Raw genomic sequence first — 20,345 nt, 5'->3', positions numbered from 1 at the left:
CTATTGGCCCCTGGTAAATAAAAATAGATAAAAGCAAAGCGTGCAAGTAGTAACTTGACTGCTTTAAATTTCTATAGTAAGATAAGGTGGTTTTATAATTTTACAAAACGGGTTTCTTATTTGATGACGACATATTTTATATTACACAGACCGAAACAAAACTAAATAAATCTCTCTCAATTACAATGCCTTTATACCGTTACGCTGAACTTACCTATATAAATTTTGGGCCCAGTTACTGTATTCCGTAATGCACAAATGATTTTTATGGGTTTAAGAACAAAATTCCTATTGTACCTCACGCTATTCCACAATAACGGGTTTGCGTACCGGGTTGACGCAAATCCAACTGTGTCGATGCCTTTAAAAGTTTTACATTATTTCAACAAAATGCCTACTGTATGCCACACTGCCCATTCCACAATTACTATTTTCTATATTTTAAGAAACAGACGCAGTTAGGGCATTGTTCATAATTACTACTGAAAGTCAGTTATTAAGAGTCCATTTCACTAGTCTGAAAAAGTAAACAAAATAAGCGTTCGGCATTTAACGTTTTATGTAAAACTGGCTAGGTATTTTTACACAAATGAAGAAGGATATTAAAGATAAAGGATTACACTATATCCGTATCGAAGCACATTTTTAGACAACTTTATTTTTAGGATTTTGATGGTCAAACATCAATAAAATATTCCTTATGTTTGGACTAAATTTTCTCGAAAATAAAGACATATTTAAAAATTCCTTTGCAATACGGAAATAGATTGAAGTTTTGTGATTACAGTGACATATAACTTGTATGGTTTTGTAACAAATTGCTCGCTATTTTATGGCAAATGCTGAAGCTCTGCAAACCTTAATCAAGCCTTAATCAAAGCACGTGTGTTTGGAATTTTGGGTGTGGCTTAACACGACAGGATCGAGTTAAGAAGATTTCTTAAATATAATATATATTTCCTCCGGCCACACAACCGCTTTATCCGACCTCTGAGAGCAAACACGAAGAAAGTACAGCGTAATAGACCCTTAATTGCATTCGAATAACAGTTTTCTTTGTGTCAACACAATTCCTATTTTGTGCAATAATAATTATTCCTTTTTTTAAGTCAACTTAGGAACCAGTCGTGACATCACTTTCACTTTTGTATGCTATTTGACGCAAAAGAAAGACCTGGTAAAGTAACGACGACGTCACCTAGAGCACATTTCCCTTAAAGGAATAAAATACTCAACGAGAATATGTGTCTCATATAATGCAAAATTATGAAATTTTTAATAAAACAAAAAAATAATCTTAAAAGATTTTAATATATTTAATACTGACAAAAGTTAAATTATCCAATTTCGCATTTACATTTCTGAACAATTAAAGACCGACTTCACCGTTTGAGTTTTGTCTGATCCAGGCGTTGTAAGCGGACACTTTAGCGTAAACGGATGGGTAGCCAATACCACCGCATGGACTGTAACCCCAAGATACAACACCGACAAGTACGCCGTTTTGGACCAATGGACCGCCACTGTCTCCTTGGCAAGCACCTTCTCTGCTGGTGGTGGTTACGGGGAGAGTGCACACGTTCAGTAAAGGTCTGAAGGGGTTGTTACGGCCTGAGAGGGAGGCGATCAGAGTAGCGCATTCTGAAAGAAAAAAGCAAATTTATTTTTACTTACATTTGTACAATGTTGCAACTATATTTACAAAATCGCATACTAAGGGCTGGCAAAGGTAAGTCTTGGGTCGAGATTTCCGTATGTAAGAAGAGTAGAATGCGGTTATAATGTAACTGAACAAAGAGAGAACAGTAAACACGTTGTCAACCGTATGAAATAAACCGAGAGACTGTGCACATTCCTAACAGACGTCAAAGAGGATATAGCAGATTTGTCGCAGTCAACCTCTGTCCAGCCTCTGTCAGTACTTAAAGTTCTAGAGAAAGGTGTAAATGCGTTCAGCTTTACGATTTAATTACGTCTCGTGATACTTTATTTGTTTATTTATTAACGAGTCGTTGCAATTTTCCCTATAGCTTGAAAATTTTTAAGTGCAAGTTAGAAACACTTGTTTCTTTGGTAAAAATAAGTGGAATTGAGTGTTAGGAATTGGTGTTCGACAGTAGTCGCGCTATTAGAACTCTGAATTCAAAAATCGATATCTCGAAATCTAATAGAAATAATTGATTGTAGTCTTTCAAAAACGTTTCGGCTATATTTTTTTCGCAGACAGTATGTGAAAATCTTTATAAATAAAAAGTTACACAATTGCTGAAAGTTACTATGCGTTAAAAGTAAATAGATGGGTTGTTTAAAATTTTTGGATGGAAACAAACAACCTTATCGAAGTTTTCTTATTTAAACATATTGTAAAAGAACCGATCTTCAAAATCAAAAAAAAGTTTCAATAAAAGGAAAAGGCGTACCGGCAACGCCGCAACAGCACACCGTCGAATTTCTCTCACTCCGACTTAACAAGATCCTAATCTAATCATATGTGATTTACTTCCCACACATGTAAATACCGACCCAAAAGTAACAGTTGCCAGCATGGTATAAGCAAAACCAATTAAACTTTTAATTACGTAATCGAGAGCCCGATTTTTAAATTCATTGTTGGCAACCATGGACATATTCGGCGCCGGGCTGACTAACAGGAATTTAAATTTCTCGCTGAAGATTCAGGTAGTAGCTTTGCTGTAAAAAATGTTCAGTTGCCACATTCATTTATATATTTCCTGATATTATCATTCGTTTTGACACTTTTTTTTTCAGTTTTGTATTACGAATTTTTGGTTTAAATGGATTTCGTTGTGATATTTTAAGTTTAAAAATGTTTACTATTAATATAAATATCTTATTCTGCAAGAAAATTTGTGAATTTTCAGTGGCGAAATACTCATATAGGATTTTCCGGAGATGAATCCGCCACATAGGTATAGACATTTTTTAGTTTTTTTTCTGTGTTCTTTGTAATTTTTGGCTTCCGATGACAGGAGGAGAACCGTACCTCCTGAAACGGTAAGCATTTTTTGCCGGTTAGACATATTTGTTTATTTGACAAGTTGGTCTTTGCTGGATTTTCACAGCAGTGTTTACAAAGAATATAACTATTTTATTTTGTAGATTTTCTTACAGCGTAAGGGGCGAAATACCCAGAGGACATTTTTTTATGAAGAGATGGATCCGCCACAGAGATGTAGAAATTTTTTAAAATAGAGAATAGATACTTTATAAACTATTTGATTAATGTTTTTACTTACGATCTTGAGGCAAGATTGGAAGTTCGATGAATTGAAGAGTTTCAGGGGCAGCATTGGTTGGTGGTCCTAGGGAACCCCATCCAGAAAGGACGGCAGTACCACGAGCTGAGGATCCAGGTTGTGCAAGAGGGATGGGTTGTACGTTGACGCCGTAGTTGAGGTTGTTGGCCAATAGGACGAGGGCGATATCATCAGCAGATACTTCATCACCACTAAAATATAAAAAAATATATACAGGATGTCCCAGGCTGACCGTGCATTAGAAATTTCTAGAGACTACAATACCTTGATCGGAGATTTTTTGCACAGCTGAAATCTATTGACTAAAAATATCTTATATATAGCGGCACTTCCGGAAATAGCGGAAGTTGAAAGCAACTTTTTTATTTTAAATAGGCACTCCAATTTTTTATTATATATTTAAATTCTCTATAAAATTTTATGAATTTTTGTATCAAACACTCTATAACGAACATTATCCGTTTTTGAGGAAAAAAATATTTAAAATTTTTGAAGGAAAAAAAACTACCTGTCAAAAAAACTATATTATTGAACTATTAACACTATATGAAACTTGAATCTACGTTAAAGGTAAGACCTTTTTTTTGCCTTTTTATATTTTTCATTTTAACTGACTGTTTTTTATGTACTTAATAAGACTTGAAAAAGACATATACCGTCGAAATGTCGTCATAAAAATAAAATAATGAACAAAATCCAGTAACGTCTTTGCAACCCCAACGCCCTAAAGCCAAGAATAAAAATATATATAGTGTACCAGGTCAAAGAAACGAAACAAAATAAAATAAACCTAAACCTAACTAAAATAAGCCTAAACATAAAATTTTCAATATCATATAATATTGGCAGTATCTGTCATGGAATAGAGAGATTAAAAAATTTTAATAAATATTTTTTTTTTCAAATTGAAACCCACTTTTTTTTATTTCACTAGTGAAAAGGTGTTTTAATTCGTTACTTTTTGATAATATATTTTTTTTTGATATATTTATACATGTTCCTATACCTAATATAAATCGTTTTTAATTTATTTAAGATTTAGTTTTAAAGCGTATATTTTTCTGGTTTTTAACCAGTAGCCTATGACTTTACACGTCAAGCGATGTAAAACTACATCTGGCCATGTCATATTGCCATTAGATATCACTAAAATAAGAGATATATTTTTACAAATACACTGTATAAAATTTTAGTATCAGTATTTATGATATAGGAAATTTAGATAATTAGTTTTTTTGATAAAAGGAATTAAACTGTTTGATGGTTTGACACTTAATAAGGTGGTTTTTGCATATAGCGCTGTGATGTGCTTTTGATAATAAAAGTAAGTTCATACCCTGGATATCCTTCATGGTTGATAATTTGAGCAACAGCGACAGTTTGTTGGTTGGCGATTCCTGAGTCACCTTGGTTCAAGATACCAGCGACAACACGGAATTGGCTAGCAGCCCTACCCCAAGTACAATGGGCAGCTGTCAAAATCCATCTGAAAAAAAATACTTATTATATAGGTATATAAATTCACTCAGACCTCCATTAATTTGCGATCTAAATCATTGATTATATTATAAATGTTTCAGAGTATTAGCGATATAAAATAAGTCAAAAATATTTTTCAGTATAATCTGCAACAACAATGTAAAAAGTTGAGTTGTAATTGGGTATATTTAAATATATATATTTAAAATAAAACAATTACTTACCATATAACTGTTATTTTGCTTCTTTGCCGTTCTGGGAAATCCAGCCCTGTTAGCTCGTCTGATGATGGGGTATAGGCCACGAAACCGTTAACGAGAGAATGGTTGGTTTCCCCATAACGGCAAATAAACATAACATTTTGGTATTTTCAGTTTTTTATTTTTTTGAAAGCTGAAGATTTAATTAATGGCAAGTAATATTTTTTTATTTTAAATATTACATATTGATACTGCAAGAACATTTTACTTTTTATTTAAATATACAGGGTCCGGCAATAGTGCGTCGGGCATAATTTGTAGTTCCTAAAATAAAAACTTAGCAATTTTGTTTCAGTGCAAACCTAAAGAATGTATTTCAGGAAAATAATTTAACCTCTACACAGTGACTCAAAAAAGTGTGAGTGGATCAGAATGATTTTTTTTTAAATGGAACACCTTGTATATTATTACATTTTTGGCTTTCTTTCTGATCACTTTACATAATTTTAAGATATTTTTAAATAAGTTTTGATAGTTTTAGTGATATTAATAAATAAATAAAAAAATTTTTTTTCAGCCATTTAATTTTTTTTTTATTTGAAAACATTCTGAATAGAACGTCATTTCATATGTCAACTTTTGACATTCTCGCTGAATAAAAAATCGTATTTTAAAATTCAATCTAGAGTGCCATGGCTATGTTAAAAACTCTAATTCTTAACCAAGGAGCCTTGGAAAAATAGATTTGACCGTCTAATGTTTTTAGTGTCTTGTCCTGGCCAGTTAGAAAATGCTCAAATCATATTTTTAATCATATTTATTTTTTTTTCAAATGGAACGAGGGTGGCTCAATAGCATATTTGGAAAAAGTATTTTTTTACGAATAATTTGATACCACACACTTGGTAATTTGAGTCAAATTTTCGTTAAGAACTGTGGTAAGAAAGTGGTAAGTTATAATTTCAAATACACCATATGCGAAAATGTCAAAAGTTGACTTGAAATTGATATAATGTGTCATTCTATTCAGAGTGCTATTTTCTTTCGAATAAAGTAAAAAAATACCGAGGGTGCCATTTAAAAATCACAAGTTGTAGTAGTTTCCGGTGTAACAGGAAGTGACCGAAAACAATAATTGAATTCGTCAATCAATCCTAATTTATGTCATATACTAACATACCAAATCTCGTTTTTTTACCTGAAAAAATAAAAAAGTTATAGGGGGTGAGCCACTTTTGAGACGCACCCGGTATAGTATAGTTTTGATTTCAGGACAGTTCTTGTATTTTTAATAATTTTTTCAGGAAAGGCTGAAAAATATATATTTTTTCTCATATATTAGGATTCTGTAAAATGAATTGAAAGGAAGCCAAAAATGCAATAACATACAGGGTGTTCCATTTAAAAAAATCATCCCGATACACTCACACTTTTTTGAGCCACCCTGTAGAAGTTAAAATATTTTCCTGAAATACACATCCTAGTACATACTTTGTTAACACTTAAACAAAATTTCCAAGTTTTATATTTTAGGAGCTACAGATGCCCGACGCACTATTGCCGGACCCTGTATAGTAGTATGTGTTTGTTTACCTCGGACTGACAACTGAACCACCGCAGGTGTGGAAATAGCTGATTATGAGCAGTCTTCTCAGAGAAATTTGATAAGGGAATTGATTTCTGGCAGCATTGAAACCATCTACTACCTTCAAACCAGTCGAGTTCTGGGCCTGTCTTGGTTCGGTGGGGTAGAACTGTGGTTGAATGTACTGTTGTTCAGCTGTTCATAAAAAAGAAGAGTTAACATTATGTTTTGCATTTTTAAGTAATTTTTTAGAAGTATACCAGTAGAGATCTTAAGTAAGTTGAGTTTACTAGAAATGAACTTGACTTACAGAGTAAACTTTATATTGTTTTCGTTTGTAAACTAATACCACTTTTTATCGCTTAAATCTTTCAATTTGCAAAAATATCATACATACAATATCTCGGTTTTGGCAGTGGCGGTTCGTGGGTATAAAAATAGGTGAAGATTTATTCTTTTTTAAATTGCGCCGAAAATTTTTTTGCCGCATTCACCATTTTGTCAACATTTTTTAAACTATTATTTGAAAAATTTTTGGTGTATTCACCACTTTGTCAACATTTTTTTTTTATTATTTATACACTAATACCTATAATATATTTTTCATAATGTTGTTTAATTTCCAAAGGGCTTATTTCAATTAATATCTTTAATAGCTCCTTAAAATTTCCTCTGTTCACTGAGTCAATCCTTTCATCATTCCCACGAAAACTCTTGCTTGTTGCTTGCTTACATATAAGACTGCTTGAATAACTACCCGTAAACAAAGTCTATTTAAACAAACACTTTCATTAAAATTAAGCTTATAGAGTCTAGCGTTTTTTTAAAGCAACGGCAATTGTATTTTGATTTTTATTTTAAATTTCTTAGCATTAACTGACATTTTAAATGTTCTGCAGAATCCCCGTGTTTATGCCAAGATCTTGTTATGTTTACGAAATCAGTGAACCATTCTTTATTCCAAATACCATGTTTAGACTTAAATTTAATATTATAAGATTTACTACTTTTTCTTATTTCTTTTTTGCAATTTATGGTTAAAGATTCAGTTGGTCGGCCTTGAGATTAAACATCCCTCTTATCTTCATCTGTCCACCGTCTAAAGGGAGTTTCCAATAAATTGCACACCAAGTCATTAATTGGATTCATTTTTTAACACATACACATACACAAAACAGTTTTAAAACACAACAACAAAACAAACAGCAAAAATTAACAAGTTAAATCAAGAAAAACCATTAACAAACAACAATAAATAATTAACAACAACATTACAGTCTTTACACGGTTAATTACTGGGTGCAAGGGGTATTGAAGCGATACATATAGCCTAGCTTACCCAAAAGTCAACCTCACCTTCACGTGGTGCACCCTGTTTACACAAACGAGGCTCTGACGTCCGAGTATAGGCGGTATAACCTTATACAACCCTCAGACCTACCATCTTCTGGGGAAAAGGAGTAATAAAATACACCTGAAACCGCTCGGCAAACCCGACACGCCTATTGAGTGGTGTAAATACACCAGTCGTTTAGTCCGGAAGCCCTTGCTGTGTCGTATTCGTTTGCTGAAGCTCGCTGGTGTGATATAGTGCGTGGTTATATGTTTGTTTTTAAAAACGCGTGTAGGATTTTTGTTGAACTTTCGAACTGTTATTTCTAAGTTTCGGTAATTTGTATATCTTATTTAAAATGGGATACAAATGTGTTTATTTATACTGTTTTACAAAACCGGAGGAGGAAAATCACTTTTAGGTTCCCAGAGGATAAGTTAAGGTAAGGAAAAATGATTAATAAGTAGGTATTAGGTATTATTCGCCCTTTTGTAATAGGAATTATTGTAATTTAGTATTTTCAAACTGATAAAATATCTAAGTACATTCGATTTAAATGAACAAAAATAGAAAAATAAAATGCTCTTTTGCTGGAGTTTGTATTTTAAATCCCCAAAACAGGTGTGTCTTTATTCTTGCCGGCTTGCCTGCATTGCATGCAACATTATTTTAAATAAAACTACGTTCCTCTTATTTTTAAGATCTGTTCATAAATTATGATTATAAAGCCACGAATCTTTATACGTGACTCATCGCTTGACGAAGTTAGAATCGACACGTACGCTCTGTTTTTTTTACATTAAGAACGTGATATTTTACGGCAGACGTAGTGTTATAATCCCGTCCTCATTTTAATTAAATTTGTAATATTAGTTTAGGAATGTCCCATCTCAAATAAAAACCTTCATACCTCTGAGGTCATAAACGACCCTACAATATAATTCTAATTGATAAGTTTTACTATTACCTTTGGGAATTTTGATCATAAATTTATATAGCTTTTGCAGACTGATATGGGGTCAAATTTTATACAAATTTCAAAATTGTTAAATGTCACTACTGACAATCCAGAATTTAATGTTGGTGATTATAAACTCACATATTTTTTTGACACTCCTCATCTTATTAAGGCCACAAAAAATAATCTTATGCAAAATGTATTCTGTTTCGACAATAAAAAGACATCTTGGATGTTTATAGAAACTTTTTATAATAATGATAAAAAGCAACAATATAGATGTGCACCCAAGCTCACGGATGCTCACATCTATCCAAACAACTTTCAAAAAATGAAAGTTATGCTTGCTATGCAAGTAATTAGCAGAACGGTAGCCATTGGGCTACAGACGCATATGACTCTGGGTGTACTTCCTGCTGAAGCACACGCCACTCTTGAGGTAGTTGAAAAATTTGATAAACTGTTTGATTTACTAAATGCAGTGGATTTTAATCACCCTAATCCGTACAAAACTGTCTTTAAAGGTTTAGATTTTCAAAATGATTATTTAAATGAAATGGGTTTATTTTTAGCAAACTCAAAAATTTTTAATAACAATAATATAGATATAACTTTAAAATGCAAGTTTCGTACGTGCTGGATGATCACAATAAAGTCCATTCAAATTCTCTGGCATCGACTTTCTTCTATTGGTTACCTATTTAAAAACAAGGAGAATTAACCAAGATTGCTTAGAAAATTATTTTGGCAGCGTTAGACAGCAACAAGGTAATTCTGTAAATCCAACACCTATAGAATTCCAAAGGGCATTTAGGAAACTATTTTGTCAAACTTTTTTGCATTCTTCCTTTATGAATTGGTTCGATGACTTGGGTATTTTATTAACACAATTAAAGTCCGTCAAAAAGTCCAGAATTTTATTAAAAAATGTGGAACCATTAAAAAAACATCAGGCAATAACTTTACCAGATTATGATTATACATATAGGCATGAAAGTATAACAACTCAAAATGCCTTTAATTATGTCTGTGCCTACATCATTAAAAATGGTCTTCAAATACATCAATGTGATATTTGTCTAGAATTTGCAAAAGAATCCGAATCTTTAAATAACTCGAAATTATTTACCCATTTAAAAGCCTTTAATCATGAAAGTGGCACTTATGGGAGTTAAAATCGCCAAATGAAAAATTTGTTCATTTTATTTACAGGCTGGAAAAATTATTTACATTAAATTTTGATGAGTTTTGTACTGAAGAAAACATTAATCAGAGGCTGTTTGGTATAATGAAAACTATAGAATTTGACCACCCATGTGAGAAATTTCTTCTTATTTACAGCATTAAATTATTTATTAGATTGAAAATATTTTATGCATTAAAGTTTACAAATAAAGATTTATATAATCAAAAAAAGTCCGATAGAACCAATAGAAAAGTAACTATTTTGTCACATCTTTAATTAAATTTTGTTAAATAAATTAATGTTTTTATACTATAAATATCTTTTTTTGCCTAATTTCCTACGAACTGATATATGACGAGCAATGTATTAAATTACTGTGAGATTATATGCCTCGATCACATATTGGTGCAGATTATTTTAACCCAAACAAATAATAACGCAAACTATACATTGATGCGGATTGTCTATGAACTCTTTCTGAAGGTCACAGAAACCGAAAGGCGGAATTCAATGTTCTTTCGCATCTGATATAGTTAATTTGTGCCACCGGCTAAGCTGACGTCACGTTACCATGGAAACCGTGCAGCCGCTCGGCTCACAAATATTTTCACTTCACTTGTGGCTTCGTGGAAATGTAGGCGTGTGCGGGCCTATAAATGCTACTTATTCGGCCGGAATTAACGATGCGGTGGACCTATTATGCAGAGGTTCGCCCGGAAAAAAAATAATTTATGAAAAATTACCATTTTAAAATTTAGTTATATGTAAATATATTAAACTAAATTAATATTTTAAGCAGTAAAGTTTTTTTCTTTAATTTGAGTTTTTTTTTCGGTGAAGTGCCCTTTCACCTACTGTACCTGACGAGCCGCCACTGGGTTGTTGTAAATGTGCAAAATAACCGAACATATGTGGGGGCTAGGGTTCAGAAAAAAAATCCCGGTACCGAAAGTACCGGGAATTCCCGGTTTTTTTGAAACATCAAAGAACCGAAACTCGAAATTATTAATTCCCGGTTCTTTCTGTACTTTCGGGACTCGGTAAAAATTCTTTTAAATTTTGTTTGTAGAAAACTGTTTTCTTTTAAATTTATTGCCCTCTATTATGTAGTAGCGAAACTATCACATCAAAATATCTGATTTGGAGACAGACTTTTAAAGCCTGTCTCCTTTTGCTACCTACAATTTTATACATGTAACGAGGCTTCTGTTGCGTAGCTAGATATTCTGTGCTACCAATTAAGGTTCAGATATTTTTGGCCATCACAGAAGCCTCGATAACAATAATTAAAAAATTGTTTTTTTACGTGTGAAATTCTTTTGATACTTTCTAGCGGGCGAAATCAAACTCGTCTAAATAAGTAATAATGCTATTTCTTATTGTTCTTGCTCCTTTTATCTTTTGAAGTTCCTATAATATTTATTATATTATATTTTAATAGATATTTGCATTTTTAATTCAATATTTTAGGGTTTTTGTCTCAAATTCAGTTAAATTGGTTTATGTTGTTTGATGTGAAATTTAAGTTACCTATAGTTTTTTCTTTACTTGACTTGTCTTCATGTTAAATTTTTCATGACAGATTATTTAATAATTTGTTATTATTTTCTTTAAAGATCTCAATTTTTTAGCCATTTTACTTTGAAAAACCATCCCTTGCTTTCTGATTGATGAACTGCACCACCATTGAACAAAAATTGGTCAGTACCGAGAAAAAAAACGGGAAATCCCGGTTCCTAAGAGGCGCAGTACCGAAATTCCCGTTTCCGAAAAACAGCTCCGGTTCGGGAAATCCTAATGTAGGCCTATAATATATTCACTATGTCGCACCATGAAAAATATTGTTTGTTTTTTTATTTTTATAAGTTTAATTTTATCTGTAAGTTTACAATATTGTTTTCTTTTAATGATGAAACAAAATAAACATAAAGTAATAATATTAAGACATATTGGGACAACGGCCCAGCTACGTCGAAACACCGGTTCCCATTAGAACACTGAAGTTAAGCGACGGAAGGCGATACTAGTAGATGGACGGGTGGCCGGTTCGAAACTCTGTATCGTGCTGTTGTCCAATAAAGGCAAAAGTGTAAAATCTCTTGACACACACTGCTCATTCACGCCGGTTCGAGGCTGGATGAGATCGGATATCTCGTGAGTAAAAGTTGATTTAGATACTTGCCAAGTCGGTAGGCCATTGACCATGATATGACCGAGGACCGCGGTTCGGATTCCGCGTAAACAATGTAGGCCCCATCCAGATTAGCCCTGGCAGCAAAAAGGAGACTTTAACTGAAATCTTTACTTTACTTTTTAAGAGATATTGGCATATTTTTGTTCCTTTTATTAATATATTAATACGCAATTATAGTATATCCTTTATTACTGTAATCATAGATTATTTAATATCAGCTGGTAATCTTTGCATATTTTTGAGAGTCGCCTTTTATCGAATGCGGATATACCCCCTTATGATCGTCTACGTATATTATATCTGACATGTGATTGGCTATGCATAACGGCGACGTATCCACTTCAAAGCAAGTGAAAAAAGGTAACGAGCTAGTACTTAATAGTAGAGATGAGCAAAAGTGCAATTCTCCAATGGCAATTGAAACTGCGATCGTGGTTTTTAAATCGCTGCGACTGTAACCTGCGATTGCGATTTTAATATTTGATATTGTACTAAGTATACTGTGCGGGCAACTGTTACTTTTGGGTCGGCATTTACATGTGTGGAAGTAAATCGCATAGGGATCTTATTAAGTCGGAGTGAGGGAAATGGGACGGTGTGCTGATGCAGCGTTGCCGGTACGTCTTTCCCTACGAAGTAAAGTAAAATCACGATCGCAAACTGCTTATTTTTAAACGACTTTTTTTTCGAAAAGATAACTAGATAAAATCATTCGATATGTTTCTGAGCATCTGAAATAAGGATATCGTTAGAGTGTCCATTTTTTATAACGATAAAACGTCAGTAATCGCGATAATTTAAAAACTTTTTTTTAACACAACACGCCATAACTTAAGAACTGCTTTAGACATTGAAACTTTTTTTTATGTTGAAGATCGGATCTTTTACAATATGTTTAAATAAGAAAAATTTGATAAGGTTGGTTTTTTCCATTCAAAAATTTTAAACAACCCATCCATTTACTTTCAGTACATAGGAATTTTTAGCAATCGTGTAACTTTTTTATTTGTAAAGATTTTCACATACTCTCTGCGAGGAAAATATAGTAGAAATGTTAAGAAAGTTTTTGAAAGAACTACAATCAATTATTTTTAATAGATTTTGAGATATCGATTTTTGAATTCAAAGTTCTAATAGCGCGACCACTGTCGAACACTTTTAATTCAATTCCACTTATTTTTACCAAAAATGCAAGTGTTTCTAACTTGCACTTAAAAATTTTCAAGCTATAGGGAAAATTACAACGACACCTTAATAAATAAACAAATAAAGTATCGCGAGATGTAATTAAATCGTGAAGCTGAACGCATGATGTACACCTTTCCCTAGAACTTTAAGTACTGACAGAGGTACTGGTCAACCCATCGACTGCGACAAAATCTGCTATATCCCATTCCATGTCTCTTAGTAATGTGCACAGTTTCTCGGTTTTTTTCATACGTTTGGCAACGTGTTTACTCTTTTTGTTCAGTACATTATAAATGCATTGTACTCTTCTTACATACGGAAATCTCGACCCAAGACTAACCTTTGCCAATTTTTAGTATAATTGTCTGTGTATGTACTAATTTATGTCATATGCTAAAATACCAAATCTCGTTTTTTTTATCAGGAAAAATAAAAGAGTTATAGAGGCGTACCATTCTTGAGAAACACCCGGTATATTATTGATATTGGATCTAGAAAATAATACCTTCTCTATAAATAAATAAAATCAGAAAAAAAAAATTCAACTGCAGTTAAATACAAAATGCTCCAATGGACCACAAAATTACATTCGCAACAAAATCGCAAAGCTCAGCAAAATCGCAACTCGCAACTATAGTAATATTGTTTACCTAAATTGAAACTCGCAAATCGAAGAAATCGCAGTCGCAATTTTCGTCGCTATTTTAAAATCGCTGCGATTGAATCGCAGTGTGCGATTTGTTGTTCATCTCTACTTAATCGAATAGATGTAAGTATAAAGGTTTGAAATGATAAATATTTATCTTTATTTGATTCGATCGAAAAAAATTGGCTGGAAAATGACGTAAATGTCATCGATTATCATTTCAAACCAATTTATCGCTGTGTTTTCGATTATATATACATTAATAATTAAAAAATACAATTTAAGTTGAAATCTGGGTAGTTGTAAATAGTGATGAAGGAGACTGCTCTTGATTTTGCACAAAAAAAGACCAAGATCAAGACTGACCGGTGCAAAACTTCCCCAAGACCAAGACCAAGTCCAATAAGCATGCAGTACTTTTGGGATTTTGATGCGATTTTATAGTCATACCTGTTTTTATATTTATGTGATTATAAGAAATTACACGCTTCTTCAAAATTATTATTTTGTTACTCTTAATATTAAGCAAGCAATAATTAATAAAATTATTACATCTGCAAAATGATTGCTTTATTAGTTTATTACAAATAGTTTTTTTCGCGGCTATTGCGTAAAATTTTAAAGAAAGAAATATTGATTCAATATAATATATTGAAAAATTATTTTTTTGTCAGACAATACGTCGTCTAATTTCGGGTTTTCTACAGTCATGAATTAAGCATAAAAACGAAACTTGTAGTGTGCCCAGCAATAGTACTACTAGCGTTCATGTGCCGTACAGCCGGTACCTATACGCATTAAACGTATTGCAACATAGACAACACAGACAACTGTTAAGAATCAAATGGTATTACCATGTCTCAAACGTATCGGTCCTTGAAAAAGATAGCTGCCCGGGCACTGAAGTCATGATTACTAAATCCCGATTGAGATCGGATCTCTTTTTAACGTTGAGCTTGTAGACGGTAAGAGGAAACTGGGTGTACAACTCAAAAGGAAGGTACAAGGATGCTTTCCACGAAAACTTAAAGAGGATGAGCATGCAGAATCAGTGGGAGGAAGCAGCGCACAATAGAACACAATGAAGAAGAATAATTGTAAACTCAATTAACAAAGACAACCAAATAGTAAAGAAACAACAAAGTTGAACAAGAGAGATAACATCACGTATCGGGGTTTTCAGTCTCAGAAAAGCTTATGAAAGGAATCGCCTTGCGTAACCATCTTCTGATGGGTGTCAAAAACTCATCAGCGAGTAACAGCGGTAAGTAAGTAAGTAATAATATGTTTCATTTAAGTTTTTTTTCCATTAAATTACTAAAAACACTATTTATTTATTTCTAAATGTTCTACTAAGATTTTCTATGTAGGTAGTACCGTATGATTGAAAAACAAACGGCGTCTAGTTGGCTTGGAAATATAGCTGGGCTTAGAGTTATATGTCAAAGCAGTGATGAGGTGAAAAAACACCAACGAAGAGGTACACCTATCAAAAATGGCAAGAGGAGTGGTATGCATCCGACAAGGGAAGGTGAACTAGAAAGTTAATACACAACGTGGAGGACTGGACGAGTAGGAAACACGGAGACGTGAACTATTACATTACACGTTCTTTCCGGACATGGAGTCTTCATGGACTTCTTGCACAGAATAAAGAAAATACCAAATGTCAACTGCATGTACTGCGACGAAGTCGACGATGCCGAGCATACGTTATTCTGCTGTCCAAGATGGGAAAACGGAAGGTCTGCCTTATTGTCGGATGTAGGATGTTAACTTCGGACACCTTGATTGTGAAAATGACCAAAACTAGCAAGAAATGTGGAAGTATCCTAAAAATAAATAGGATAGAATATAGAGAATAAAAGTGGGGGGTGAAGTGGGTAACAATTCGCCTCCCACACTGTTTGGAGTTCGTCTCTATGATCGTCTTTCTCGAAATGCTGATGGGAACGAACACCACTCTTATAAGCCAGAGATGTTCGTGGTATTCGTAGAGAAGGTTTTTTTACCAGCCCCTCACAAAAAAAAGTTGGCTTGGAAATGACGATCGGTGAGATTCCCCATATAATTTTACATAAAAAATTACAGCGATGTTCATTTCATGGCCATCGCTGACGCCGTTTTTTTTTATATGGTACCTCTTTACCTCTATTAGAATTGATATTCTATTAAAATTATGGAAGACTTATAAGAGTCTTGCAGCAAGACGAAGACAAAGACCAAGACTACTTGTTGTCTGCAAGCCCAAATCCAAAGAAGTCTTGGTCTTGCATTTGCTCATCACTAATTATAACAGAGAATTACACCAAGGTATCGAGGTTGAATACACCAAAAGGCTTATTTCTTTTTCTGAAACCCAGTTTCAAGACGCGACTATAAATACGGGCCTTAGACATGCGTTAGTCACTCGTCAAGTCGATAGGCCATTGACAATGAGGCCGAAGACCGCGGTTTAGATTGCGAGTAAACAAAGTAGGCCCCGTCCAGATTAACGTAAGTAGAGTAAAGAGTCCAGAGTAATTTCTGTGTAAGATTACTACGTCCAACTGTAATTAAAAATGTTGCTAGGCACCACTGCGTTTTTAAGTATGTAGAGTGTATTAATTAATATTCTTTTTGTGTTTGTCGTTTCGTTGGAAAACCAACCTCTAGGCAGCCAATCTGATGAAGGTTAGGCTCAGAAACCGGTCGTGGGGAGTAAGAGTTTGTTCCCCCTTTAACGGTAAACATAACATTTTTTCTTTTTTCGATTTTCGAAAATTGAAAAATATAGCAGCTCAAGGTAATAATTTTGTATTTAGTAAGTAGTTCTAATTTTGTTTTATTGCAGTTATTAAAACTTTCTTTATTAGGCATTTAAACTTTTCTTATATTATAAGATTAAGATATTATAAGAGTGGTAACTTTTCAGATAATGACTTTTTTATATACATATACAGGGTGGTCCGAATTGTATTCCGGAAACTTCGGCAGTAGGTATATTCCTCGGTATATTCTGCAGATAAAAATAGGTAAATCATTCGTATAAATGTATATCCTAAAATGCCTAGTTTCGGAGATACAGGGTGTAGAAATTTCATTTTCATTTCGATTTTTTCCAAATAATATCTGTAGTAACATCAATATTTAGATGAAAATTAGTGTCTGGGAGTTTTTTGACATGAGAAATTTGATTTTGATGTCAATATGACTCCTACTGGTAGAGGTAGCCACCTACATGTGTTTTAACTGTTTTGAAGCGTAATAACTTTTTGTCCGTACCTGTATAAAACTACCGAGGGAAAAAGTATACATTTCTGTGATTTTTCCGTAAAAAATATCTCTTTGTAAAAATGGCTACGAGCAACCGTTCTCAAGATATTTAGAATGGAAATAGTCAATACATGCCATTATTGACGAAGAATAAACACGTTGAGTATAGGTAGTTATTTCACTGAAATAATAAATTTGGGAAATTTTTATTTTTTTAAATTAATCATATTTTTTCTGCAAAAAAATGGTAATAAAACAGTTTTTGTTGAACTTTTGGTACAAAAACATTTCAAATTTATGATCTCAGTCTAATAACTATTTAGTCAACATGTTTAATTGTAAGGTATTGATAATTTCGATTCTAAATATCTCGAACAACAATTACTCGTAGCGATTTTTACCAAGAGACCTTTTTTGCATAAAAAGCATCGCAAATGTATATTTTTTTACCCAGTAGATATATACAGGTACAGACGAAAAGTTATTACTCTTAAAACTAGTTAAAATATACGTAGATGGCGCCCTCTACTAGTAGAAGTCATATTGACATCAAAATCAAATTTCTCATGTAAAAAAACTCCCAGACACCAATTTTAATCCAAATATTGACGTTACTGCAGAAATTATTTGGAAAAAATCGAAATAAAAATGAAACTTCTACACCCTGTATCTCCGAAACTAAGAATTTTTGGACATACATCTATACGAACATTTTTACTAATTTTTATCTGCAAAATATGCTGCTGAAGTTTCCGGAATACAGTTCGGACCACCCTGTATATGTTACAGTAAAAGTTGGAAATCAGTGATTGCTAACAATTACTAGTAAAAACTCACATTCACTGATTTGCTAAGACTACGCCAGTAAAAGTTCAACAGCTATTTTTGAAACCAACTAGCGAATGATAGCATTCCCTGGTCGATAGCAGTGAGTTTGAAAGATTCAGATATCGCGGTTGTCATATTTTGGACACAGGCAATATAAGGATAACATTAAATCGGGCTAAAAGTTTGCTACGTTGACAGACATCTGGCGGAAATTCGCTTTATTTTTGTGGTTATGTATAATTGTTTTGTTATAATTATAAAAAATGCCATGTGTCCTATAGAAGAAATTTTCTGTCAAAAATTAAGCAAAAGTTAAGCATGCCAGAGAAAAAGTTATTAAGGAACCTAGTGACTATGAACTTATGAAACGTTTTGATGTGCTTGAAGTAGCGGGTTTGAAAAAAAAACCGTTGAAGAAAATTCGGTCATATTTTATTGTGTCCACGATGAAGAACTTTATTAAAAAATCTTGTACCAATAAGTAATCTAATGTTTATGAATGTTTTTTTATTGTTTTGTACACTTTAAAATGTTTACTGTGTTTTCTCTTTTAATATTTAGAAGGTTATGTCGTTATTTTCTATAATTTTTAATAAATATACCTACTAAAGAAGTAAATTGTAATTTTAAGATATGTGGATCAGCTTGAATCTTCAATATTGAAATTTTATTTGTTCTAACTTCCACCAACATTTATCCTCACCACACTCGCTCTGTACAATAGAATAAATTTTATTGGCAACCTTTAGTAGATGTTACTTTCACTAGTAAATGTTAGAAATTACTAGAAAAAGTCGACAAATCTTTTTCAAATACCACATTCACTGGTCCAATGCGTAATTGCTAGCATTTCCTAGTGAATGTTAACAATCACTGAATTTCCGACTTTCACTGTAACATATATTTTTTAAATATTAAATTGCTAATACTTCATAACAAGGAACTTACCCAAGCAGGCTGCTACTAAATAAGCCAATGCCAATACTACGACCTTCATGTTGGAGAAACAATTGAAAGGCTGATTATTTGTCCATTTTTAACCCTTTATATATTAGGTTGTATCAATCGTTATCAAAAGTGCTCTTTGATTAATTTGCCCGTTTTTTAAAGAGGTTTTTCGACGACTTGACTTTATGTAATATCCGCTTGTTCTCAGTAGCGTAGCCACGGAGAATATAGGTGATATATCACCTTTCACGAGTAAGATTATTTCCAAAGGCAGAAGAAGCAAAGGCAAAACAATAATTAATATGTTCTGGAGATGTTGAGAGACGTTTTTTATAAGACTATGATTTGATGAGACTATTAAAAATATTTTTGTTAACAACCAATACTACGCAACGGCGCGGCGCTATTCGTCGGTGAGCATTGGGTCGTACATTGCATAGACAACTTTTAGATTGCCCACTTCCTTGCTTCTAAAAACTATTAGGTCAGTGCAAATAATTTTGAATTTGCAAAATTTTTTAGTAAGCTGCGACCATTGAAAATAGTTAGCATTAGTAACCCTTATTAACATACTAAAAGTCCCCATTTGTCCGGTGTGTGCGTCATCAAAAAAAATCGGCCGCCATCTTGAATTTTGGTACTTTTTGGGAAAAAATGTTAATAACTCGAAAACCGTGCGTTATAGCGAAAAACTCCAAGAGATAAAAATTAAAGAGAATAAAAAACTCTATGTTTCCAGAATAAAATATTTAAGCAATTTATTGAAATATCAAAAGTTAAACGTATAAGGAAAAGAATGAAATAATGTATGTATGAGAAATGAAATTTAAATCAATAAGAACTAACTAAAAGTATGACGTCATAATCCCCCTTACTTAAGCTAAGTACAATATCCTGGGTGGATTACAAATAGCAAACTAAATCCTTACTGTAAGTATTGAAACTACTCGGAAGTTCCTCCGGCTGACATAGGGTGTATAGCTATGGGGTGGCTACAGCAGGGTACAGCAGCTCGGTGTACTGTCACTGGAGCCCACGGATGTCAGCAGAGGTACAGATGCAAGGCAGGTATTTCAAATGATGAACATAAAAACCCTAAATAATATTGGTTGTCTTAGAAAAGAGCCACAATTATAGAATATGGACTAGCACAATGTGTAGAAGTTAATAAAGGTAATAAAGAAGGACTAATTAGATCTGAACTTTACCTCAACGAGGGTTTATGATGTCCAACGGGTACCTCTACACGGGCAATCAGGAAAACTCC

General features: G+C 33.0%; 1 protein-coding gene across 1 annotated transcript in view; it reads right to left on the bottom strand.

Moving 5' to 3' along the window:
• Positions 1-19,202, bottom strand: part of LOC115877959 (transmembrane protease serine 9-like) — a 74,876-nt gene extending 55,674 nt beyond the window's left edge. The window contains exons 1-5 of the mRNA XM_030894311.1: positions 19,079-19,202; positions 6,551-6,737; positions 4,615-4,764; positions 3,258-3,469; positions 1,372-1,641 (exon numbers count right to left, since the gene is read on the bottom strand). Coding sequence (XP_030750171.1) covers positions 1,372-1,641; positions 3,258-3,469; positions 4,615-4,764; positions 6,551-6,737; positions 19,079-19,127 — 868 coding nt within the window. The 5' untranslated portion in view covers positions 19,128-19,202. The remainder of the gene's footprint in view (positions 1-1,371; positions 1,642-3,257; positions 3,470-4,614; positions 4,765-6,550; positions 6,738-19,078) is intronic.
• Positions 19,203-20,345: the final 1,143 nt, after the last annotated feature.

The sequence above is a fragment of the Sitophilus oryzae genome, unplaced genomic scaffold (assembly GCF_002938485.1).
Source record: "Sitophilus oryzae breed Bouriz unplaced genomic scaffold, Soryzae_2.0 scaffold_1499_pilon_pilon, whole genome shotgun sequence".
Taxonomy (NCBI): domain Eukaryota; kingdom Metazoa; phylum Arthropoda; class Insecta; order Coleoptera; family Curculionidae; genus Sitophilus; species Sitophilus oryzae.
This window is presented reverse-complemented; position numbering and strand designations above follow the sequence as displayed.